General features: G+C 48.5%; 2 protein-coding genes across 13 annotated transcripts in view; one reads left to right on the top strand and one right to left on the bottom strand.

Annotated features, from left to right (window-relative positions):
• BCL2L1 (BCL2 like 1) overlaps positions 1-8,392 on the bottom strand; it is a 31,815-nt gene extending 23,423 nt beyond the window's left edge. The window contains exons 1-3 of one of the 6 annotated variants that reach the window (XM_073308692.2): positions 8,248-8,392; positions 5,932-6,000; positions 3,591-4,267 (exon numbers count right to left, since the gene is read on the bottom strand). In XM_073308692.2, the coding sequence (XP_073164793.1) occupies positions 3,591-4,142 (552 nt within the window). In that variant the 5' untranslated portion in view covers positions 4,143-4,267; positions 5,932-6,000; positions 8,248-8,392. Of the gene's footprint in view, positions 1-3,590; positions 4,268-4,750; positions 4,853-5,931; positions 6,001-7,268; positions 7,285-7,572; positions 7,588-8,247 lie in introns of those variants that run through there. The other 5 variants (XM_073308693.2, XM_073308695.2, XM_073308697.2 and 2 more) reach the window with 5 other exon arrangements.
• Positions 8,393-11,398: 3,006 nt separating this feature from the next.
• Positions 11,399-25,055, top strand: part of TPX2 (TPX2 microtubule nucleation factor) — a 34,522-nt gene continuing 20,865 nt past the window's right edge. For 3 of the 7 annotated variants that reach the window (XM_073308765.2, XM_073308764.2, XM_073308760.2), the window contains exon 1: positions 11,429-11,529. The gene's annotated coding sequence lies outside the window, so the exon portion shown is untranslated. The other 4 variants (XM_073308762.2, XM_073308767.2, XM_073308763.2 and 1 more) reach the window with 4 other exon arrangements.

Below are 25,055 nucleotides of genomic sequence, written 5' to 3'. Positions count from 1 at the left end.
TGCTGCAATGCAACTCAGCAGGACTTTGTCCAACCTGGCTACCATTTAGCATCTGGAAAATCTGGGTTGGGCAGGTCAGAGGAAGGGGGAAGAGGTTTCATCTAGTCCATCCCTCTTCCAGTGATGTCCAGTTTTTCAGACTTCAGATAATTTTATTGGCATTATTTTTCTTGAGAAAATATTCCACTATTGCATACAACTAATAGTTCTTTCCAGTGAGAAATCTGAACCCTAACCTTTCCTTTGGTGAATCTTCACCCATTACTTCTCATTATACTCCCCTGAGCCATCCTCAATTTCTTTGCCTCCTTGGTGTTTACATGTTAAGCATCCAGGAAATCAGTACTTTAGGGAACTGTCTGCGTTACTCCAATGGGACAAAGCTCAATGCCCCAGTCAAGAGACAGGACAGTCAGCATCAGCAAACAGAAGTATATTCTCCAGTTCCCACTTATTCATGGAAGTGCACAGATGTTGCCAGAACCTTCAATTCCAGCCTTTACTTTCTGACCAGATCTCTATTAGAAATGTAAATGAGTCATTCATCATGAATCACGCCCAGCCTTTACGGAGCTCTCAGAAAAGCATTATTAACGCCCACTCTAAAAAAGCAAGGATTTCACTCTGATCATGGCACCCTGGCCCTCCATCCCAAGCATCACAGCAGCTCTTTCTTTTTCACCAGGACCAGGAAAGCAGGAACTCTTACCCGAAAAGACTGTCTGGTATTACTCCTGCCCTCTCTCAGGGATTGGCAGGCAGTAAAATGCTGTGATTCTCTAGAAAACAAATTTCAGAGTGGTAGGTAGCTGTGTTAGTCTGTATCAGCAAAAACAACGAAGAGTCCTTGTGGCACCTTGTACTGTATGTTCCACTCCATGCATCTGATGAAGTGGGTTTTAGTCCATGAAAGCTTATGCCCAAATAAATGTGTTAGTCTCTAAGGTGCCACAAGGACTACTCCTTGTTTTTTCTAGAAAACAAACTATTTTGATACATACCAGGAGCAGGCCAGCCAGAACTTGCATTCCTCTGTTTGAGATTTGGCTATGGCACCTTTTTGTGAATGGGCCAGGCAATAGCTGCTCAGCATGCACCATACACACTGTAGGTGAGCAATAACCCTGCGCAAACAGGACAGTGACAGAGAGATTACTCCATCATTGGGCCAGGAGGAGCACTCACTGGTTAAAGGCTCATGGCAGAACTACCTAGGAAGAGGCCAATGGTTCCTCTCTGCACCTAGAAGCAGGGGAAGGTGAAATAGAAGATAACCATAACCCTCCACCCCTATTAGGATGGCTGAACTTTTACAAACAGTTGTGATGCAATATTAACATTAGCACCAACGTTAGCAGCAGCAGAGCTGAACAAAGGGAACAAGATTGGGAAATCGGGGGGGGGGGGGGAAGGCCTAGTGCTAACAAAGCCAAAAGCACCACCACTAACCCTATCAAAGCTCCAGTCTGGTGTCTGGTTCAAAGCCCCTGTAATGGACCTGCATCCCGCATCTTTTCTACAGCTGGCAGCGTAGAAGAACCTACAGAAACAGCCCAGACCTTCTCTTTGGGCATCATGGGCATTTGTACCGCCTCCTTGCACCAACGGCTGTGTCACATAGTTCGGCCAGCTTGCAACAAACAATACAAACCAGCCAGAATCACAATCAGGGATACCAGGACAGAGCAAAGCTGCTTCTCTGTCTGGCAAACAAACAAACAAACAAAAACGGCTAATAGCCATCTTAAGAGCAGGAGCCAGTGGGTGTGTCAGACACAGAGGAATCCTGCCCTCATGCAATCTGCTGAACAAATATTTGTTTCAAACAATGAATTTGTGCTCAGACAAAAAGGAAGCACACTGTGATACTCAGTCCGGGTGGGGGAGGGGTACTGCATTCCCAACAAGCAGAGACCAGTGACTTTCCATCAGCGATTTAATCTAAATCTCCCAGGGAGTTCATTTACAAAATCAGATTGCATTATCGCCTAGGTCTCCAGGATACAACCGGATCGTCACCAGCAGCAACAGCCACAGAGACTGGGAAACCTCCATTTGATCACCCAATTCCAGGACTAATCTCTGTTTTTAAAAGCCAAAGCTGGAGAGGAGAGGGATGAAACCTAGCATTTAGCTGCTGCTAGGGTGATCTACAAGGCTAGAGAGCTAATGGGCCAGGGACAGCCTGCTGAGGTGGTCAGTGAGAATCCTGGTTATTAACATGAAACAAAATTCAGTCTGTTTGGGTAGCCACAGCCCAGGCAGTGCCCCAGGACAACTGCATTCCAAGCATTCCTGGGCGCAACATCCTCCCTTCTGCCTCCACTCTTTTACTTTATCCTGGATCCAATGCTGGGCTTCCCTGAGCTCCAAGAGGCAGATCGAATTCACCTGTGCCAGGAGCAGGTGCAGAGCAAGGCCAGGCTGAAAGAACCTTGTCTCCATACTCCCCAGCACCTCCTCAAGTCTCCTCTAGATTTCAGGGTGGGCTACTGGTTGTGGGTTTGGGGCTATGAAGGTGAACACAATTTTCAAAACCACAGCTCATCAATGGGCAAGGGAAACAATACTCCACTGCCAGTAGCTGAAGAAGTGATTTTTTACCCACGAAAGCTTCTGCCCAAATAAATCTGTTAGTCTTTAAGGTGCCACTGGATTCCTCGTTGTTTTCGTAGTTGGAACTGTCCTCCCTGTCCAGCCAGTACTAGTACAGAGAGCCACCAGAATGCAGGAGTTAAAACAAGTCATAAACTAGAGCATCAGGCCACATATCTCCCATTGGCAAAATCCCCTGGACGCACCAAGTTCCACAGTGCAAGCCATCTGGTGATGAGCAGAATAGACTGAGAGCTTCAGTTGGAAACACCTACTCATGTTAACACAAATCCATTAAAAGGGTACGCAAGTTTGGTGCTCAGGAGAGCAGGGGGGAAACAACCATGATTGGAGCCAGGTATACAGTAGTAGGAGTTCTGGCTGGCTCTCTTTACGCAGTTCTAGCCATGCACCTCAATTCTCAGACTACATGGAGGACAGATACCCAGGGAAAGAAGGCCTACTTTATTTGTGAGCAAATCAGAAGGTGAATTCTTGTCTCCAGAGGTGGAGGGCTAGCATATAATCCATCTCACTAGGCTGGAAAGCCCACCCCCAGCATTTTAGGATCATTGCATTAACAAAGGTGGAAGGAAGGTTCAGTCCTGAGCTGGGTTCCCAACCACTGTCGGACATGCTAAGGAACAAGGGATTCCATCTCAAAAGCCAGCCTGGATTATGGGGCTGCCAAAAGAGTTTCTCCAACATCCAAGGAGGTAGAGAAGAAAGAGTGATTCAGACAGGCCTGGTTGGTGGGCACGGTATCAATTCTTTTTGCTCTGCCACAATGGAGTGACCCCTTGTGGCAAACCGCTAAGAATGTGCAGGGAAAGGCCCATTCCAGTTGCATTTGTTTCACTATGGACATCTATGACAATTACTAGCATGCACAAGGTGTTCAGCCAGTTACATTTTAATCAGACTTGCACTATAGCTGCCAATAAGGTCAGATGAGTGGGGAGCGCGCTCCCCTTGGAAGTGAGACATGTTCTTACCCAACCGCCATTCTCTTGGATCCAGGGATCTAGGTGGTCAGTCAGGTAAGTGGTCATCCATGAGACGATGCGTCCAACCAACACCTGCATCTCCTTGTCAACGCTCTCCACACACAGGGCTCCTCCAAAGGAGAAAAAAGCCACAATGCGCCCCCAGTTCACTCCGTCCCGGAAGAGTTCATTCACCACCTGCTCAAAGCTCTGGTATGCCGTGCCAGGGGTGATGTGGAGCTGGGAAGTGAGGTCACTGAAGGCCCTCCGATACCTCAATTCAAACTCATCTCCTGCCTCTCTCAGCGCCTGCCTCACTCCAGTTGCTGGAACCCTTTCGTGGGCTTCAAGGCTGTTACTGTGCCCGACAGCCCCATTCACTATGTGGCTGGCACCCGGATGCCAGGATGGACTCCCATTAGGGACGCTTGCCATCTCAGCCTCTTCTGCAGACTCAGTCCTGATCTCATCCTCCCCCTCAAACCGACTCCAGCTGTATCCCCTCTGCGATAGCTTGTAGGAGAGAAAGTCAATCACTAATTCTCTGTTCGTGTTCGACATTTTCACATTAGGGGGATTCTCATGGAGTCCATGGTCCAGAACACAAGCTGACCAATGTGCTTACCAGGTCCAGACTCTGCTCTCCTCTGGAGTCAAGGTAAACATCTGAACCCTGAGCAGACAATCTTCAGAGGGAAAAGAGAGGCAAATAAACTGTTAATACAACATTATACTCACATTTGGGGCATTAACATCCATAGCTTCTTCCTAAATTGAGACCCTCAAGTGTTTTTGCAGTTATACATTAGGCAGAACCTCAGAAAACTGTTGGAAAACCATCAATTTCTATGAGAATTAGTCTGAAAACCCTTGGACTTGCTTCTAAAACAGCCACAAGTCACATGCACATGAAATGCAATCAGTTCAGCCACCTCTACATGAACCAAGGAAAGCCTGAAAGCTCTTTTGTCATGTAGCTGTGCAGAAGGTTGAGGGGTTTCTACACCTCTGCATAAGGTCAACAAGGGCTCAGTGCCCAGCCAGCCACTGCCGATTAGTCTCAATCTAAGCCTCAGAAGAAAAAGCAGCTCTTGCTGAAGTGATCATGCAACACTGCAGGCTCGACATTTGAAAGCAAAGAAAAAGGCTTTGGAGCCCCAAGAGCTCACCCTCTGCCTGTTCCTCCATTACCTTGATTGAGTGGTGCATGCAGCTCTGCTCTGCTGCAGGAACGCAAAGAACCCTCCCTCCCTCACGCCCCCTTCCTCCCCGCCTCCCAGAGAAGATCAAAGCTCTCCCTGATTTTTTTTTTTAAAGGGACCGGTACTACTGGGTGAGGTCCCTTGAAATATTTGCTTCTGCACTAAAAGAACAATGCAGCCCTCTCTCACTCCTGTCAAGTAACATTTTCCAACAATTAGACAGGCTCAGTCTAGAACAATAGCAGCTGCCAGCCTGCACAGGGACTTGTTTAAAGCTTTACAGCATCATTTTCCTTTTTCCATTCCAGGGAGGATTAGCCCTGGGTTGAGTTTCACCAGCTTCCAGGTGTATTGAAGGCGCACAGTTCCTCTTTGCTGGATTTGAGTGCCACTACAACCTTGGGGAAATCCTATAACAGACCCCTTATGTGTTTTACTGGGATCCCAGTTATAGGGTCACACCCTCAACCCTACTTTGTTAGAAAAAGTTAGGAGAGGAAGTCACATAATAGTTTCAGAGTGCCCATGAAAAGCAAGTAAAGGCTAGAAGCACATTAAATCTATGCTGTATTACTTCTGAGGTAGTTAATCATTGCAGAGGGAGGTTTCCATGGAAAAGGAATGCATACAATCACATATACAAGTGAGAGAGACTTGGCACCCTTGAATTTTGAGGGAAACCCTGAAATATTACCAGAGAACGCGAGAGTAATAGAAGGACAAAAATAACCCTACAGAGACATTCTTTTTCAATGTTTTACCATCACAAATACACAGTCACTATGTATAGGGGAAAGGGGGTCAGGGTTTTCTGTTATTCTAAATATTCAGCGCTTTCTGTAACCAATTGTATTAAGAAATCTTATTGTTTCACAGAGAAATCACCAGGTAGTCCAGTCACTGAATGAAGTTACTTTCATCTCAATACTCTTTATTAAAAGCATTTTATTCAGTTCTATGATTTTACTAGGAGCAGCTTCTCCTTGTCTCATTTCTCCCCTGCCCTAGGTCCTACAAGGGGAAGCAGCATAGAGTGGCCTCACCTAACCCTCTCCTTTACACAAGGATCTGTAACAATAGACAAGATACATAGGCTCCCCATCAGAATACGGGTTGGAGAGAGAACATACATGCATGTTCCTACTCACCCTCTAGAGTAGCTGCTGGGAGAAAGCTCTGGCCTGGGAAATCTCAGTTCACTACCCCTGTCGGACCAGCTGTAGAGGAGAAAGACAGCCACTGACTCAGCAGCAGTAGGCAGCTCCCTGACCCTCCCACAAGATGCATTGAGCTGCCCTGCTCCCCATCCCTCATGTCCCTCCCCCACTAGTCTTCTAACCCTTCCCTTGCCCCACCCCCTTTCCAGCCCCCAGATCTTTGGAACTCTATACATAGCAAGAGTCCCCTCCTGCTGCTGCCCTCTCTCTCAGGCATTTGTAGTAAGCCCCTCAACACAGCATCTAGGTGCCAAATATACTTTGCTCAAAAAGAAAAGGAGTACTTGTGGCACCTTAGAGACTAATACATTTATTTGTTAGTCTCTAAGGTGTCACAAGTACTCCTTTTCTTTTTGCAGATACAGACTAACATGGCTGCTACTCTGATACTTTGCTCAGACACCTTACATAGAGGTCCTAGGTTTTTATTGTTGTTTTGTTTTAAATTCATTCTCCTGCTTTCATCAGCACTGGAAGCTCTTAAAATCATCCTCTGAAAACAAACAGGCTTGGGCTAGTTCTTATATCCTCTGCTGAGGAACTCCAGCTGTTGAGATGGCTTTGCTCTTGCAAGTTTCATCTGGACTCTGTCAGCCAGAGCATTCCCTTGGCTTGGAGCACCATTTGTTTCACAGGGTCACAGATGTCAAGGTGATCTCAAAGATAATCAAAATCTAGTCTGTAGTGTTCCTTTAAAGAAAAGATTGCTATTCACCTGTCTGAATTATTAGTTGGGTTCAAAAAATAATTTAGATAAATTCCTGGAGGATAAGTCCACCAATGGCTATTAACCAAGGTGGTCAGGGTATCACAAAACCTCTGACTGCTAGAAGTTGGGACTGGATGACAGAAAATGGACTGCTTGTTAATTGCCCTGCTCTGTTAATTTCTTCTGAAGAATCCGGCAGTGGCCATTGTGAGAAGACAGGCTATTGGGCTAGATGGACTATTGGTCTTGCCCACAATGGTTGTTCTTATATTCTAGAATGAACTGGGAGCCCCTGGTCTCTTTTAAGTCTCCAGTTGGTGAGCTCTTAGGGGTTTCTTTCTTTAAACAAAGTCTGCTACATGCTGCACAATTTAGAATTTCTATGTATTCTTCATTTTCAGACCCGGGTGGAGTTACAGTAGTTAACTGAGAAGCTAGGAGAGAGTTGATTACAGTGATTAAGTACCCATCCAAAAGAAACAGCTGCAATCTCCTGGCAAGGTGGTCTTTCTTGCCAGTGTTGCAATCTGTATACCTAGGAGAACCCAAGAGTTCATACTTCTTTGTTGTTTGGAGGGATACACGCCATCAGCAGAGGGTGCAGAATTAGAACACACGGCATTTCATAAACTTTTCAATGGGTCCCACATATATGTTGAAAAGGAGAGTGAGCATGATTAATTGCTGCAGGATCTGTTGAGATTAATGACGCTCACTCAGTATTATATCACCAACTCCTGATAGGTCTTGCATGTGAATCAGCAACATTTTTGGTCTTAGCCTTTGTTACTTTTTGGAGGCGGGAGGGAGGCTAAAGTTCCAGCACCCTTCATTGTGAAGAAAACCCTACAGATGTAACTCACTGATGCTGAGAGCTGGAAGTTTGTCCTAGTGATCATAACTTATTCATCGTCTCCTACAAGCATCCATGGCTGACTGTTGGGACCCCGGCAAACCACTCTTGGGGGATCCTCTTTTTTCATGGCTGTGGGAGAGGTACCAATTAGTTGCTGCTGCTGGCTCTATGCTACCAGAAACTCCCTCTTAGCTGGCTGCCCACAGAGGAATTGGCTTCTTTGCTGAGCAGCCAGTGTGATTTCTGAGCCACGAGTAGCAGGATGGTCTAAGCACAGGACTCCTGCCTTCCATACACCTAATCTCTTGGCTTTGGCAAAGTCACGGAAGAGTTCTGCCATCCAGTTCCCTTGTCCCCGAGCGATGGGGGGAAAGGACACGGACATGCAGAGGCTTAGGGGATGAATGAGGGACTATCTGGAACCCAGGACCTGAGACCCGCCCTAGCCCAAGGCCCTGCTGGGGAGAGCCCCCAGCACTGGGAGGGGAACAAACAGCAAGAAAAAAAAAGACACACTGTGGAGATGGAGACAGGGAGCCCCCCACTTCCTTCCCCTCCCCCACCCCCACCTCTGCCCCCCTTGGCCCCGCCCCTGGGCTCAGAGGCGGGGCCAACAGGCATCCCCCACCATTGGCAGCACCCAACTGTCACTCACGCCTCGCCTGCCCCCCTCCGCTCTCACCTCGGAGGCCGGCGAAGAGCCCAACCCCCTGCTCCCCGCCCCCCGGCGGAGGAAGACGCCGGGGCCGCGATCGCTGGGAGCCCGCGGGGCCGGAGCCGCTTCAGCGGCCTCCTGCCTTGCCTTGCCCCGCCCCTCCCCCAACGGCCACCTTGGCTTGGCTGGGCTGGGCTGGGCAGGGCAGGGTGGGGCGGAGAGGGGAGTGCGCATGCACGAATGGGTCTCACGCTGGGGGCGGGGACTTCCGGCCAGGCCTGGGCGTTAATACCCATGCGCGAGATGTGTTGCGCTGAGCGTGCGGCTGCGCACGCAGGAACTGGTGCGCACGCGCGTCCCAGCGGGCGGCGGTGACGGAGCGCAGGCTCGGGCGACCCCGCGTGCCCGCCGTGGGGAAGTGGCGCTTTAAAGGGACGGCGTCGCGCGGCCCGCTCTGTGCCATGAGCGCCCCGTGAGGTCACTATGCGGCTGGCAGGCTGGGCCACGCCCAGCTGGAGCGGCTGGGCCCTGGGGCCTTGGGTGTCCTGCGTGGGCCAGCCCCGCCTGCGGCGCCTCCACCCCAGCGGGAAAGCCCCGGGCTGCCTCAGTCAGCTCTGCAGGGCCCCCAGGCAGCAAGTGCGAAACATCAGGAGGGGGGTGGGGTGTAGTAGACTCCTATTTTGGACAAAGCCCCAACTAAGGGGACCGTCCCTATAAAATCAGCAGAGCTGGTCACCCCACATGTAAGGTTTGTCCCAGCTCTTTCCCTCCCCAGGCAGAAAGAAGTGGGGGTGCAGTGCAGCCTTTCCATAGACTCACTAGGGGAGGCCCAGAAGGGACCTCATTAGGGCATCTAGTCCCAGCTCCTGGGCTCACAGCAGGACTGAGACCATCCGATGAAGTGAGCTGTAGCTCACGAGAGCTCATGCTCAAATAAATGGGTTGGTCTCTAAGGTGCCACAAGTCCTCCTGTTCTTTTTGCGAATACAGACTAACACGGCTGTTACTCTGAAACCATCCCTAAGGTGTTTAACCTGTTCTTAAAAACCTGCACTGCTGGAGATTTTACAACCTCCCTGTAGGCAATCTGTCCTAATGTCCAACCTAAACCACCCTTGCTGCAATTTAAGACCATTGCCTCTTATCTCAGAGGTTAAGGAGAACAATTTTTCACTCTCTTCCTTGTAACAACTTTTTACGTACTTGAAAACTGATGTCCCCCTCTGTCTTCTTTTCTTCAGACTAAACAAATCCAGTGTTTTCAATCTTTCCTCATAGGTCATGTTTTCTAGGCCTTTAATCATTTATTCTAGTCTCCTCTGGACTTTCTCCAATTTGTCTACATCTTTCCTGAAATGTGGTACCCAAAACTCAACATGATACTCCAGCTGAGGCCTTATCAGCATGGAATAGAGTAGAAGAATTATATCTCAGGTCTTGCTGGGGTTTTTTTAATTGTGTACATGCTACTCTGCATCTGTTAGTTCAGGCAGGTCAAAGTGTGCATGGTGTAATCCAGTGATGACTGTGTGTTTCAAGTTCCCCTCTGTGCCTGTCTACAGCGGATATGAGTTGTTAAAGTCCCCAGCTGCAGTAGCTCAAGTTGTAACAGCTGATCTTTTCAGCTCTGGAGATCTCCAGTTTAATCCTCAGTGTATTGGCCAAGAGGGGGGCTGGCACCCTGGGGTCACAGGTGCTGGAACTAGGGTGCTGCCACACTCCCTGGTTTCACGTTTGTTTCCATCATATACAGGGCTTACAGTTTGATCAATGGCTCTCAGCACTCCCACTATACAAATTGTTCCAGCACCCCTGCTTGGAGTTTGCTGCAAAAGATGGGAAGGTTTGCAGTAGTCCTTATTCCTGGGTGAGTTCCTTACATATGTTCATATTGGCCCCTGTAATGGTAGGCAGTCACCCGAGGAGTGTCCCATGCCCATCCTGTGCAGAACTGCAGTTGCATCTCAGCCTTACTGTCCCATAGTGTACTTTCACTAAAGTCCCAAGAGGCTTATATATATTGCCCTGTACCCCTTCAGGTGTGTAGTTTATTTAATCCAATGGCAGAATGTGTTACACATGTAAACCTTCGCCCAAAGGGGACTGAGTTAGTTTTAGTCCATCCACCTCCTCCATACAGGCTCCTTACCACTGAGGCCTCTTGACCCAGGAGTCAGTGCCTCTTGTCATCAAGTACGAAAGCATTTCTCATCTGGGTTCAAGGTTCCTGCAGAGTTCAAGCCAAGGGAACCCTTCTCCAGAACAGCATATAATTCCTTTGCGAGCTGGAGTTCCCACTACTACCTGGTGAAATCCTCTTGCTGGCACTAGGTTTTGTTAGGGCTTGGTATTTACAGGTCTTTCCTTCCAGATCCTCTTCCTGCTAGGAGTACTCTTCCCCCGTTTATTTGAGCATGCTCGGGGGTCACATAACTAATTCCGATAACGAAGGAGACTCTGGCATGCTAACTAGTTATGCGACCCCCGAGCATGCGCAGATAAATGGGTTAGTCTCTAAGGTGCCACAAGTCCTCCTTTTCTTTTTGCGAATACAGACTAACACGGCTGCTGCTCTGAAACCTTCCCCCGTTTTCTCTCCTAGTGAATTCTCCCACCTGCTCCCCTAGGAAGCCCTTTTCTTAGGAACTTCTTCTCTGTTCCCTGTCTGAGCCTTCATAAGGCCCTAGGCTGGGGGAGACCACGTGGCTCGACCCACTGAGTGGGAGGCAATAGGGGCTGGAGGGGAAGGGAGACATGGCACCCCACTGAGTTGGGGGAAGGGTTGGTTATAGGGATAGCCCATGTGCCAGTGTCATCTGCCCTACCTCCATAGTTACCTCTCGGATTCACCATGGAATAATCCAGCCACCAATTGCCCCGCCCCCTGGAACGTAGTCAAACAGCGCCTTACTTACTAAAAGCTGATTGGCCACTTCAACCTCAACGTTGAAAGTTCCTTCTCGGATTGGCCACGCACTCTGGCTCCTGATGCCTTCTGGGAGGTGTGGTTTCCCCGCTCGGACGCCGTGCAAACCACCCTCAGTCTAGAGACTACATGTTCCAGAAGTCTCCGTAATGGCAGTTGGTGTCATGGGAGAGCAGGGCGGGCTTGTTTTCATCCGGGTACTCGGCTTCTTCCCGCCCCTTCCCGCGACTTGTCCAATCTGCACGGTCGATGGGGACGACAGCCCGCGGTGATTGGTGAGTTTGGACTAGGGACCGTTGTTCAAACTCGTTAACGGCGGAGCTAGGCGGTGTGGTGGAGACTGTCGAGCAGAACGAGGCTGGGGTTGGCGGTAGCGGTGGTAGGTGGGTTTCGGCCCGGTTGGCTCCTGAGCAACGGGGCCCCTTCGCCCCTCGAGAGCTCAGGTTTTTCCCGCCGTCCCAGGCTGCAGGGGGGATGAGGCCCTAGGCCGCCTCCGCCCGGCGGGCTCCTTCCCCGGCGGGGGTCTCCGCCTGTGGGGCGGGGCGGCATTCGTGGGTCCCTGGGGGTGTCTGTCTTGGGGGCGCAGGGGCGAGCAGCTGGGGGAAGCTCAGCTCCTCGGGCTTCGTGCGTGGCTCTGAGCTCGGTGCCTGCCGCTAGGAGCGGCGGGCGGGGGGTCCAGGCCCGTCTCTCAGCCCTGACTCAGCTGGCACGTTTGCTGAAGTTTTGACCAAATCAAAATGGGGGCCGTGTGTTGGGGGGGTTGGGGGTTAATAGTCAGAGGAGTGGAGATGTGGCTGCAGGTTTTGCATCCGGTCTGGGGTGGCCTGGTCCGTGGGGCGCTGGTTTCTGGTGAGGTTTGGGGGTGGGGTTCTTTGAAGGCCAGAACAAGGGTTTGGGGAAAGATGTCTGTCTTGATGGGGAGCACTTCCTGAATGTCCTGTCATTATTTGATATGCTGTATGGGTTTTAGTGTGGGGTGGTAGCTGACAAGCAGGGGTTTTGTGATCAGTGGGTTTTTGCTGTATTGGAGCAGGTTCTTTCAGGGACTCATGGTAACCTGTCTTATGATGCCATCTACTTCTTTGGTGGAATATCCTTGTTTGGTGAAGGCAGTTTTAAGTGTATTAAGGTGTATATCCCAGACTTTCTTCTTGGAGCATATTCTGTGGCACTCGGGTGCCATTGCAAGCAAAACATATACAGGCAAACACTTATTTGGCATCAGACAGGTAGATTCCTTTAGCTATTAAGGACAAACGCTTTCTGTTTTTGTTGTGCTATTGTGTAATTTTTGTTGTTACAACATAGGCACATTTAAAAAGAGAATTTCAAAAGTCATTTTAGAAACAATTTTGTCAAAATCAACACATTCCTGTAGAATGGAATATTTCTATATCAACAAATTGACATTTTTCCAATGGAAAAATATTTTCTTGGAAAACTTTCAACCAGCCCTACTCATGAGTTAGATTATCGTATTCTTAAACCCCTTAGAAGGGTAACTTAAACCAAAGATTTTAGACAGAAATGTGGTTTACAAGCAAAACCTAAGACTACAGGAATATTTCTTATTTTTCAGTCTTACTTTGCAGAATGCTGTCATGCACATGTATTATGGCTTTCACACAAGAGAGGAAAAAATTTTGAAAATAGGAATGTGTATTTTGGGTGGGGGGGAATGGCATGGGGACCCAGGGGCTTGTGTGGTATCAGAAGCTATTTATAACTCACTAATAGAAATCTTCTAGGTGTAGTATTTGGTGTTTTCTAGCTAGTCTTGATGGCTAGACTTGTCTCTTCTGAACATCAATGCTGATGTCAACACAGTATTGTTCTTGGGATACCACAGGACTCTAAAATAGTGTTTAATTGGTGGTTATAGAGCACTTGCCATTGTCTTTTGGCTAGAACTCATAAAGGAAGGTCTAGTGCAGAGGTTCTCAAACTGTGGTCTGTGGACCACTCTCCATTCCGGTGGTCCACGGATAGTCCCTCTAAGATGCGCTTGCCTGGGCGGCCACACAAGAGAATAAGGGGCCACCCACCTAATTAGTGGAGCCACGCAGGTGTGGTTCCATTCATTAGGTGCCTGGACCCTGGAGAAGATGCACATGTCATGTGAGGAGGTGGCCTTGCGGGAATGGTGGGAGAATAGGGGGTAGGTGGGAGGGGGTAGTGGGGTGAGAAGAGGGGGTTGGGAGAACTTAGGACGTGCAGGGCTGCGGCGGCCAGAGAAAGAGGCGACTTTCCCCAGCTCCAGGGCTGCGGCTGCTGGGGAAAGATGGCCCTCCTTCCCAGCCTCTGCCCTGTGGCTGCTGCAGTGAGGGAGACAGGGAGAGACAACCTCTTATTCCCAGTCCCAGCTCAGGGGCTGCTGCCGCGGGGGAAGAGGGCACATCCATTGAATTAGAGAGGTAAGACTACTGATATTAAAATGAGTTATGTGATTTTACTTGTAGAACAAAAAAAAATGTATTAAGTTTTTTCTATATAGCACTTTTATCCAAAGCGCTTTACACTGGTACAAACATTTGGAAAGATCATTAAGAGGTCCCCCAAGACCCTCAGCAATTTTTAACTGGTCTGCGGAAAAAAAAAGTTTGAGAACCACTGGTCGAGTGGAACTGCAGTAGCAGCTCTGCCATAGAATTCCTGGATGGCATTGAACTCCTCAGTGCCACTTGGCAAAGGGTTCACTGTAGTGTCAGCAACTTCTATGGTGCCTGCCAAACTCACTATACCTAACACATTGCTGTCCTATTATTTATATGTAAAGAATGTTGTGACTTATCAGTAAAAACTAGTAATGCACTGATCATTAGTATCATTGTTATGTGTATGTATTAACACTATGAGGAATGATGTATACCTACTATATTATGCTTTAAAGTCTGTAACCAGTCAAAGGGAGAAACCAGTTTCTTCCAGACCAGAGGGAAGGGTAGTTATCTCTCTGTCATACATAGGGCCCTACAAAATTCATGACTATGAAAAACATGTCTCAGACCATGAAATCTGGACTTTTGTGTACTTTTACTCTACACTGTACAGATTTTACAGGGGAGGCCAGCGTTTCTCAAACTGGGAGTCCTGACCCAAAAGGAGGCTGGGTGGGGGTTTCAAGGTTATTGTAGGGGGTTGTGGTCTTGCCACCCTTACTTCTGCGCTGTCTTCAGAGTTGGGTGGCCAAAAAGCAGCAGCTGCTGCCAGGCACCCAGCTCTGAAGGTAGCACTGCCAGCAGCAGCGCAGAAGTATGGGTGGCCGGAGAGTGGCGGCTGCTGGCCAAGGGCCCAGCTCTGAAGGCAGAAGCACTAAAGTAGAGGCAGCAATAAAATACCAGGCCACCCTTACGTCTGGACTGCTGCTGGCGGTGGTGTTGCCTTCAGAGCTGGGCTCTTGGTCAGCAGCTGCTGCTCTCTGGCCACCCAGCTCTTAAGGCGGTGCCGCCACCGCCAGCAGCAACACAAAAGTAAGGCTGGCAATAGTACGACCCCCCTACCCCCAAAATAACCTTGCAACCCCCTCCATTACCCCTTTTTGGGGTCAGGAACACTACAGTTACAACACCATGAAAATTCAGATTTAAATATCTGAAATAATGAAATTTAGGATTTTTTAAATCCTATGACTGTGAAATTGACCAAAATGGACTGTGAATTTGGTAGGGCCCTAGTCATACATAAATTAAGCATTCTGAGCCAAATACAATGGGAGCTACATTTGCAGGTAAAGTAAACAGGAAAAACAAATTAACATGGGGATGAGAAAGCAACATGGTGTCAACATACTAGAGAACAAGCAGTGGGAATGCCTTTAAGAGGCTTACTGTACTGTAATGGGGTGCAAAGACAACACCCCGTGATCTGATTCACTGAGGAACACTGGCCATTTCCCTGGCAGAGAGGGGTGATGACGGAGAGAAACTGCTTTAGGCAAGGATGGTAGCCTAAGTTACTTTTTAGTCTCTAGAAACAATGTTATACTTCTGTTTTGTTTGTATCCAGTTCAGTTTCCGTTATCCTTGCTCTGTATCACTTAAACTTATTCTTGTCTTATGTTAAATACACCTCAGTGCTGTGGTACTAAGCAAAGTGTGAAATTCAAGGTGTAAGCGTCTAGCTCTATATATTACTCCTGAAGGAATTCTGTGTGCGCCCCCCTCCTCCCCAAAAAAAAAAAATGTGTACAGTATTTTAAAATTGTCAATAAATAAATGTGGCTTCAGCATGGCATTGGGGAGCACAGGTCACTGGCCGCACTGAGATAGGAGATCACCCTGAAGCCCCTACCTCCGCTGGTACAGGGACTGGGCAGTGAGGCTGCACCCGACCCTGACACAGTGCAAGGGCCGGGTCTGTCCCATAAACACCCTGGGGCCCTGCCCCTCTGTGCCAGGCACACAGGTGCTGGAACTTGGGATGTGGTGGGTGCTGCAGCACTCCTGGCTTGAAGGGGTTTCCATTATGTACAGGGTTTACAGTTTGGTTCAATGACTCTCAGCACCCCCACTATAAAAATTGTTCCAGCACCACTGGCTAGGTACACCAGGTGTGAGTGGGTAGGCTCAGCCCAGCAGGATCCAAGTCTGGAGGGGCTTAGCATGGGGGGGGATCCAGATGTGGGGTGAGAGGTTTCTGCATGGGGCAGTCTGTGTGCAGGCAGCTCAGTGGGATATCTGGATGCACATGGGGCTCATTTGGGGGGTGTTTCTGGGTGCAGGAGCAGTGGGACTGGGCAGGGGATCCAGGTGAAGGTGGTTGGGGCTAAGCGGGGGGGTCTGGGTGTGGGGAAATGGGGCTTGGGGGGGTGCATGGAGGTGGGGATTGGTGGGGAGGGTCTGGGGGGGGTCCAGGTGCAGCTGGTTGGGGCTCAGTAGAGTTTGGGTTCAGGTGTGTGTGTATGCATGCAGGGGAGGGATTGTCAGGGTGAGGGTTCGATTGACCTGGTTCACAGGGAAGCCCCAGCTGCTGCTGCGGAGGGGATGCCACGTGCCGGGCTCTTGCTCCTCCCACGGGGTCCCCCCCCAATTCTCCTATTCCCATTTCATCCCCCTTCCCTCATTTCCTCACACCCCCTTACCCAGCTCCACTGCGAGCACTCACTGTTGCACAGAAAACCTGAAGGTTTCTAGCGTGCAGAAGGGGTGCACGACTGGCACTAGGAGGCAGAGTTCAGCTGCAGAGTCAGGGGAGTCCAGGCGCAGCCTCCTTCAGCTGGGCAGTTCTGCGCTTGCAGAAATGGGCAGGGGGCTAGCAGCAAGTAACCCCGTGTGGACCCCCCATGCCTCGCCTCTGTTTGGGGTAGGCAATCCCCCCCAAAAAGGGCATGCATGGTCAAGTCCCGTTCTCCCCCCCCCCAACCACCTTGCGTCTTCCCTTTTCTTTCCTGCCGTTTTCTGCAGGGAAGCACAGGCATTCGGGGTGGGGGGTTCTGCGGGTGTGCAGTCCTGCAGAATTTCCCCAGGGGTAATGTATACTGTCTCTTCGCAAAAGCTTAACTGGTAAGTTTTGAGTGTCCAGTGATGGGGCTGGATGCTATAGGGAGAATGCCCTTCAGGGATAGGGGTATATCTCTTGTTAACCTGCAAAGCAAAATAGGACTGGCAGAGTCCTGAGAAGAGGGTTTGAGTGGTAGAGTAGTGCTGTACAAGAGCTGCCAGAAGATAGACTCCCTCACACTCGAGGCAGGGGGTAACCAGATGACCTATGATACTACGTGCCCTGAGAAAGTGTCTCAGTCGGGCAAGTTACTTACCTTGCCCTGGTCTTCCCATCTGTAAAATTGAATAATAAGATCTTGTAGGGATTTTAAGGCTTATTCCATTATTTATTGAAAGGCACTGTGATGTGACAGCAATGTAACAAGTTACTAACACAAGGTACGTGTCAAGACACAAGTTTTAAAAAAAATCTGGTCTTCCTTCAGTCACTCTCATTCATAAGCAGTGTTTGATGCTTTTTGGCCATGTTGCCAGAATGGACAAAAACACCCCATCACACCGCTTTCAAACTGTCCATTGATGCACAAAGAGGTGCATATCCTGACCTTACCTGGGATTGCCCAGGGGCAGCCCCAGAGATTCATGCATTTGCAGGATTGAGCCACAGCTGGGAAATTTACTGCACGATGCCTCCTGCTGTATCATCATTTGTGGTCTCTCTGGTTGGCACAGTCGTCCTCGGTAGACTATGCATGTTTGATGTTGATGAGTCTTGAAATTTAGAAACACTCTGGTTACAAAGTCTGGAACAAAGAACAGTTCTGGCTCTCCATAAGAGAGAGAATCTTGTCTTTACTGACGATCTTAAGTCTATCCAATATTAGACTATTCTAAAATCTGAAGAGTTGTGTACCTGCTTATTATGAAAACTGAGCACAGTGATTCTTTGTTCCTTATGCTCTAATCCAGTGGTTCTCAACCTGTTTACCTTTTGTGGGCTACATCCAATACTACCTGTATGGCCCTGAGAATGTCACATGGGCCACAGCTATGTGCTGACTGGGCCGCAGGTTGAGAACCAAAGCCCAGATCTTGCTTCCCTGGTTAAAGTAGGCAAATATGCTCAAAAATATCTAAGGCCATTGGCCACTGAACTTTGTAAAAATCCATGAGTTTTATTGATTGCTTAATTATTTGTTCCATTATCTTTCCCAGTACAGAAGTTAAGCTGACTGCTTTGTAATTCCCCGGGTTGTCCTTATTTCCTTTTTTATAGATGGGCACTATATTTGCCCTTTTCCAGTCTTCTGGAATGTCTCGCATCTTCCATGACTTTTCAAAGATATTTGCTAATGGCTCAGATATCTCCTCAGTCAGCTCGTTGAGTATTCTAGGATGCGTTTTATCAGGCCCTGGTGACTTGAAGACATCTAACTTGTCTGAGTAACTTTTAACTTGTTCTTTTCCTATTTTAGCCTCTGATCCTACCTCATTTTCACTGGCATTCACTATGTTAGACATCCAATCACCATCAAGCTGCTTGGTGAAAACCAAAACGAAGAAGTCCTCAAGCACTTCTGCCATTTTCTGTTCTCTCCCTTCCCCCCGGCTCATTGAGTAATGGGCCTACCCTGTCCTTGTTCTTCCTCTTGCTTCTAATGTATTTGTAGAATGTTTTCTTGTTCTTGTTTTGTGCCTTGGCCTTTCTAATTTTGTCCCTACATGCTCGTGCTATATGTAATTCATTAGTTCTTTGGAAAGTTGGGTACATCTCTGGTTGATTTTAGGGCTCGTCTGCGCTTGAAAACTATTTTGGATTAGTTTCAGAGTAACAGCCGTGTTAGTCTGTATTCGCAAAAAGAAAAGGAGGACTTGTGGCACCTTAGAGACTAACCAATTTATTAGAGCATAAGCTTTCGTGAGCTACAGCTCACTTCTTCAGATGCATATCGTGGAAACTGCCTGCTGCAGTTTCCACGATATGCATCTGAAGAAGTGAGCTGTAGCTCACGAAAGCTTATGCTCTAATAAATTGGTTAGTCTCTAAGGTGCCACAAGTCCTCCTTTTGGATTAGGTTTGGTTGTAAATTTTAAAGCGCAAGAGAAGTGAGCTGTAGCTCACGAAAGCTCATGCTCAAATAAATTGGTTAGTCTCTAAGGTGCCACAAGTACTCCTTTTCTTTTTGCGAATACAGACTAACACGGCTGTTCCTCTGAAACCTATCTTAAATAATTGTGGCACTCTTATTCCGGAGTAAGAGTGCCTTGTTCCAGTTTAGCTTACTCCAAGGCAACCTTATTCTGGAATAAGAGTGTCAACACATACTTATTCAGGAGTAACTCCATGCATAGAAAAGCCCTTAGTCTGAACAGAAACTGACCACTTAAACTCTTGTCCTTTATGTACTCTATGAAGTGCAGTTCTGTAACTAACCATGTTTGTCCTTCACACATGCAGCATATGTTGGTCAACTAGCTGAGCACAGCCAGAGTGAGAACTTGGCAAAGTAGATGTGCCCCATGCCTGGAACCATAGAAAAACTGTCCTTTGATGAAAATGGTGTCAGCAGGTCACTTTCCCAGTGCAGATCATATGGGAGAAGAAATTGTCCTATTCTGCTATTTAACAATGTATTACAGGAAAAATTGAGGTGGGATGCCAGCCTTTACTCCTCTGGTCAGATGTTTTGGTTAATCAGTGTACCTGGGATTTCAAAATGCATATCAGCACCTTGCACAGTATACAAGTATATAAGCCACAAACTGACTAAACTCATCTTGGTTATAAATACTAGAATGACCGTTTCTAAGGGGTTGTCAAGTCATCTTAAATTCCATAATCTGCCTAGACTCAAATGCAGAGTCCAGAGCTCAAACTGATGTGCACAACTCTGAGATGCTATTCTAGTAAACTACTATTCTGCTATAAATCTGACTTGGTTGGAGAATGGATGCAGAGTGTGAGGAATGGGAGAAGAGACCTATAAATGTCAATCTGAGCAAACTGTTGGATAAGGAAATGCCGTATCTCCGTCTAATTGCCAGCTCCGTGCTAGCTTTCTAAGAAACGTGTAGTGCTGTGTACAACTGGGGTAACATTCCCACTTTATTAATACTTGTCTGACCATCCTCAACAACATAAATTTGCAGAACATAAGCGTACTCCGAATTCGGGAACTGCCTCCCCATTATCAGGCAACATTCTCTAGATTTCTCACAGTAAGAACAGAAGTAACTTGTCTTCACAGTGAGCTGTTAACTTTACAGCAGTCTGGCACTGGAATCTTGCAGTGGGTACAAATATTTGTGAAATTTGATGCCTGGTGCTCCAGTATGGCAGATTGGCTTGTTTGGAGAGGGAAGAATGCAGATGACGCACTTGATTTAAAAAAAAAAAAAAAAAGTTAGTAGTGTTGACAGAAACCCAATCCTGATTAAGAGGGGCAGGAAGGCCTCCGATTCCAGCCATGTCTAGAGCTCAGTTACAGTTGGTTTTGGCCATGGCTTTCTTCTCTGCTTGCCTCTTATCAGTTTTTTAAGCTCTTGCCCTGACATTTCCACAATCATGTAGCTGACTCTTCTCTAATGACAACTTTCTCCCTAGCTACAGCACTTCTATGTTAGGGGGACTGGAGGTTTCTCAAGTATGCAGCAAATTTTGGAAGGGAGGGTCCATGAGTTGTAAATTACAATGGCACCTGCTAATAGTACTCTGATTTATACCCAGACAAACCTTCCTGCTGAAGGGAGCCAACCATTTTTAGGCATATATAAACTGCTCTGGACTGAAACATGCCTGGCTTGTTTAAGCAGTGAACTATTCTGTTCAGCTTCTGGTGATCAAGAATATTGCCTGCCTCCGAAGTGGTTGTGTTCATTTATGCAGCCGTTTGCAGTATGGTTTCCAGCGCCGCTGCGCGCAACCCCCCCCCCCCCCCCGGCCAAAATATTTCTCTTGCAGCATACATACTGTCTTAACGTTTGCATTACTCATTACGAGCTCTGATGAAAGGACCAAATATCTTGTGTGCAAAATGTTAAATGGTTGCAATGTAAGTAATTGTAACTTCATTCTTGGATTACTCTTATATCCGAGAGTCTCTAAGACCCTGTCTACACTGGCAAGTTTCTGCACAGTAACTTGCGAGGTATACACACTACCAAGCCACTTACTGCACAGAAACTGCGCAGTTGCAGCGCTACAAAAAACCACCCCCAACAAGAGGTGTACAGCCTTCTGTGCTAGGCCTACAGCGCTGCGGTGCCAGTGTAGACACCGTGGTTGATTACAGCACTGCAGTTGGCCTCCAGGAGGTGTCCCACAATGCCTGTTCTCGCCTCTCTGGTCATCTGTTTGAACTCTACTGCCCTGCCCTCAGGTGGTCAACTGTCATCCCCACCTGTAAATTCCTTTGGAATTTTGAAAGTCCCCTTCCTGTTCGCTCAGTGATGCATGCAGTGGTCTCAGCACATCTTTCCAGGTGGCCATGCCTGCTCCATGCACTAGGCGATCCCCTGCATGGAGCAATGCTGAGCTGGTGGACCTCATCAGCATTTGGGGAGAGGCTGTCCAGTCCCAGCTGCGCTCCAGCTGTAGGAATTATGATACCTACAGACAGATTTCACGATGCATGACAGAAAGGGGCCATGACCGGCACACATTGCAGTGCAGGATCAAAGGGAAGGAGCTGCGGAACGCCTACCACAAGGCATGGGAGGCAAACCGCCGCTCCAGTGCTGGGCTTACGAGCTGTTGGTTCTACAAAGAGCTGGATGTGATACTCGGTGGCGACCCCACCTCCACTGCGAAGACCACTGTGGATACTTCGGTGGCTCACGTGCCAGTCGAGAGTGAACCGAGTCAGGAGGAGGAAATCTTGGAGGGAGACCCAAAGGCAGAGGATGACTGAAGTCAGAGATGCATGCAGCCAGGAGCTCTTTTCTACCCTGGAGGAGGCTAGCCAGTCTCAGCTGTCTGATGTTGGTGAAGCGCAAACAGGAGAGGAGGCCCCTGGTAAGTGGATTTGATTTTGGGAATCTCAGAAGCAAGTTGTTGGGGGAAGGAGGGTTGCAGAAAGCAGGCTTGTCTCCTACCACATGCTTAGTTTGAGCAGTGAAATGGGCTGCTGGTTGACTCCCTCACTTCACAGAAATCTACCTCAGAGATCTCCAGGAAACTCTTGTGGCGATACTGGGCAATCTGCTGCCGCAAGTTCTCCGGCAGAGCTGCTTTGTTTCTTGCCCCATTAACGGTAACTTTCCCACGCCACTGTGGAAAGTGTGGGGACAGGAATGATTATCAGGCCCACCGTACAGTGCTGGCTCTCCCCAGGTGCCCAGTGTACAGCAGGGTCCGGGAAGACTGATTTCCCCTGCCCCTGTGGCTACTCACCATTTGGGGGGTCTTGAGGCTCATGTGTGCTTGCCTGGGGTCAGTCAGTTAGTGACAGGTGTGTGAGTACTGGCTGTGTTTTAAATCCCTGTTCTGTGTGTTGCAAACATTACTGCTTCTGTAAAATGTTGCATTTAAACTTCAGAGAGATGACCTTGGGAGCCCAGCCTCCCTCTTTGTTATCAGCGGCTGAACGGCTGCACAGAATTAGAAAGCGGCCAAGAAGAACTAAGGAGGACTTTCTGTGTGATGTTATGATGCACTCAACAGCCAAGAAACAGGAATTTGAAGGAGTGGTGGGACAGTGAGAAGAGGGACCGAAAGGAGAATGCAGCAAGCCAGAATGAAGCCACAGAGCAGCTCTTAAAGGTTATGGAGCGCCAAGCAGACACGCTCCAGGCGATACTAGCTCTGCAAACTGAGCAACTCCATGCCTGTCCTCCCCTGCAGTCGCTGTCACAAAACTCTTTCCCATGCTCCCACCCCTTCCCCGCCCCCCGACACCACGAACACACTCTTATCAGCCTCCTGGCTCCGGTCTATACCTGTGGTATTCCAGTCCTCTCCTGTGCACCCGCCCCCCCAGTCCAGCACTGCGCACTCCCACTACTCACTGTACTCAACACCCATCCCTCTGCAGTTTGACCCTGCTGAAGTACAGTACCTGTTGCACTGTAGTCCAAAGGAGAAGGTTGGATGTGATCCCTGGACATACACAAATCTTTAGCCGTCCCAGGACCCCACCTCTCCTGGGACCTTCCCTTCCCCCATTCCCCTCACTGCTGATGTGGTTTTGTTTTTGTTTTGTTTGACTATCTCCTCTGGTTGTTGTTTTTAATAAAAGGGTTGTGTTGGTTTGAAAGCAATCTTTATTCTATTAATTGAAAGTAAAAAGAGCCCTGCAAAGCAGCATACAACTCTGTTAAACCCACATACTGCATCATCTGCACTAATCACCTCCTAGCATTACAAGCACTGCTCTCCCAGCAGAGCAGCAGATATTTAGTGACTTTCAGCTTCAAATTGCTCCCTCAGGGCATCCCTGATCCTTATGGCCCTATGTTGCTCCCCTCAAGTAGCCCTGGTCTCTGGCTGTTCAAACTCAGCCTTCAGGTGCTGAGCCTCTGCAGCCCAGCCCTGAGTGAAGCTTTCACCTTTCCCTTCACAAATATTATGGAACGTACAGCACGTGGCTATAAGCATAGGAATATTGTCTTTGGCCAGGTGCAACTTCCCATAGAGGCAGCGCCAGCAGGCTTTTAAATGGCCAAAAGCACGCTCAGCAGTCATTCTACACTTGCTCAGCCTGTTGTTGAGCTGCTCCTTGCTGCTGTCAAGTTGCCCTGTGTATGGCTTCATAAGCCATGACATTAAGGTGTAGGTGGGGTCTCCCAGGATCACAGTGGGCATTTTGACTTCCCCTACAGTGATCTTCTGGTCTGGGGAGAGAGTCCCTGCTTCCAGCTTCCTGAACAGGCCAGTGTTCCGGAAGATGCGTGTGTCATGCACCTTTCTGGACCAGCCTGCGGTAATGTCTGTGAAACGCCCACAGTGATCCTTAAGCACCTAGAGAACCACTGAGAAATACCCCTTGTGATTAATGCACTCGGTGGCAAGGTGGTCTGGTGCCAGAATTGGAATATGCGTCCCATCTATTGCCCCTCTGCAGTTAGGGAAGCTCATTTGTGCAAAGCCATATACAATGTCACGCATGTTGCCCAGAGTCACGATCTTTCGGAGCAGGATGCAATTAACGGCCTTGCAGACTTCCGTCAACACGAATAGACTTTCCCACTCCGAACTGGTTAGCGACCAATCGGTAGTAGTCTGGAGTAGCCAGCTTCCACGGTGCAATCACCACGCACTTCTCTGATGGCAGGGCAGCTCTCATTCTCCTGTCCTTGCGCCGCAGGGCTGGGGCAAGCTCATCACACAGTCCCATGAATGTGGTTTTCCTCATCCAAAAGTTCTGCAGCCACTGCTTGTCGTCCCAGACGTGCATCATGATGTGATCCCACCACTCAGTGCTTGTTTCCCGAGCCCAAAAGCAGCGTTCCACTGTGGTCAGAACCTCCATGAATGCAACAAGCCATCTCATGTCTTAGGTACTATGCATAAGTCACAATTCTCTTGCTTTTGTAGTTTAAGGAATAACTCCACTGCCACTCATGATGTGTTGGTCAGAGTGAGCAGCGTACTGGTCAACAGTTCAGGATCCATTCCTGCAGCCCGAAAGAGGCAGAGCGCCCAGTACACAAACCGTTGAAAGATGGCACCAAATGTGGACGGAAGCACAGGGATTGTTGGGATGCAAAGCAATGCATCACTGGGACAGGAGCCAGGATGCCCCTCGACCCTCCTCCACCTTCCCACAAGTCTTAGCGGCATAAGAGAAAGAGGTGCTCTCTGGGCTAGCTCCCCAGAGTGCACCGCTCTGAATATCGCTGCAAGTGCCATAAGTGTTGCGCAGGCAGCTGACAGTGTGAACATACAACAGCGGTTTTCCTTCAACGGGCTCTGAGCGGCGCTATAACTCTGCCAGCGTAGACATGTCCTAATATTGGCACTTAAACTTGAAGTGTTGTATCGTGTCTCCAACTCTTATTGTAATTAAAGTTAGGACTACTTTTTCTGTCTGTCAGTGTTTCTTTGACTAATCATAAGGTCTGCTGTTGGCATTCTGCATACATGGACAAACTTGTGAGGGCAGTGATGTGGCATTCTCCATGGGTTTACATTGCCGTCCTGTATGTATGCTTAAATAAAGAGACATTGCAGCATTGTTGCTTAGTACACTTGTCTGTTTCTGTAGTATTGCAATTAAACATTCATTGTACAAAGGCGTGGTTGTACTGAGTGATTAATGTTGCTGAGAGTCCTTTTTTATGGAAGTGCTTAATATAATAAGATGGTAGCAGAACTCCCAAGTTGCTTATGAAGGCTACACTAAAGCGTAGAAGGTTTCTCTTGATCAGACTAAGGACCACAACTTGAAAAATGTGTTTGCCAGCAATGAATGGGAAGATCTCCCTACCAAGTGTGGTTGGTGGGGTAGGCGGGTGCACAGCAAAGCTAT

The sequence above is a fragment of the Lepidochelys kempii genome, chromosome 13, assembly GCF_965140285.1.
Source record: "Lepidochelys kempii isolate rLepKem1 chromosome 13, rLepKem1.hap1, whole genome shotgun sequence".
NCBI lineage: Eukaryota > Metazoa > Chordata > Testudines > Cheloniidae > Lepidochelys > Lepidochelys kempii.
The sequence above is the reverse complement of the archived record's forward strand: the minus strand, read 5'-3'. Positions and strand labels throughout refer to the sequence as shown.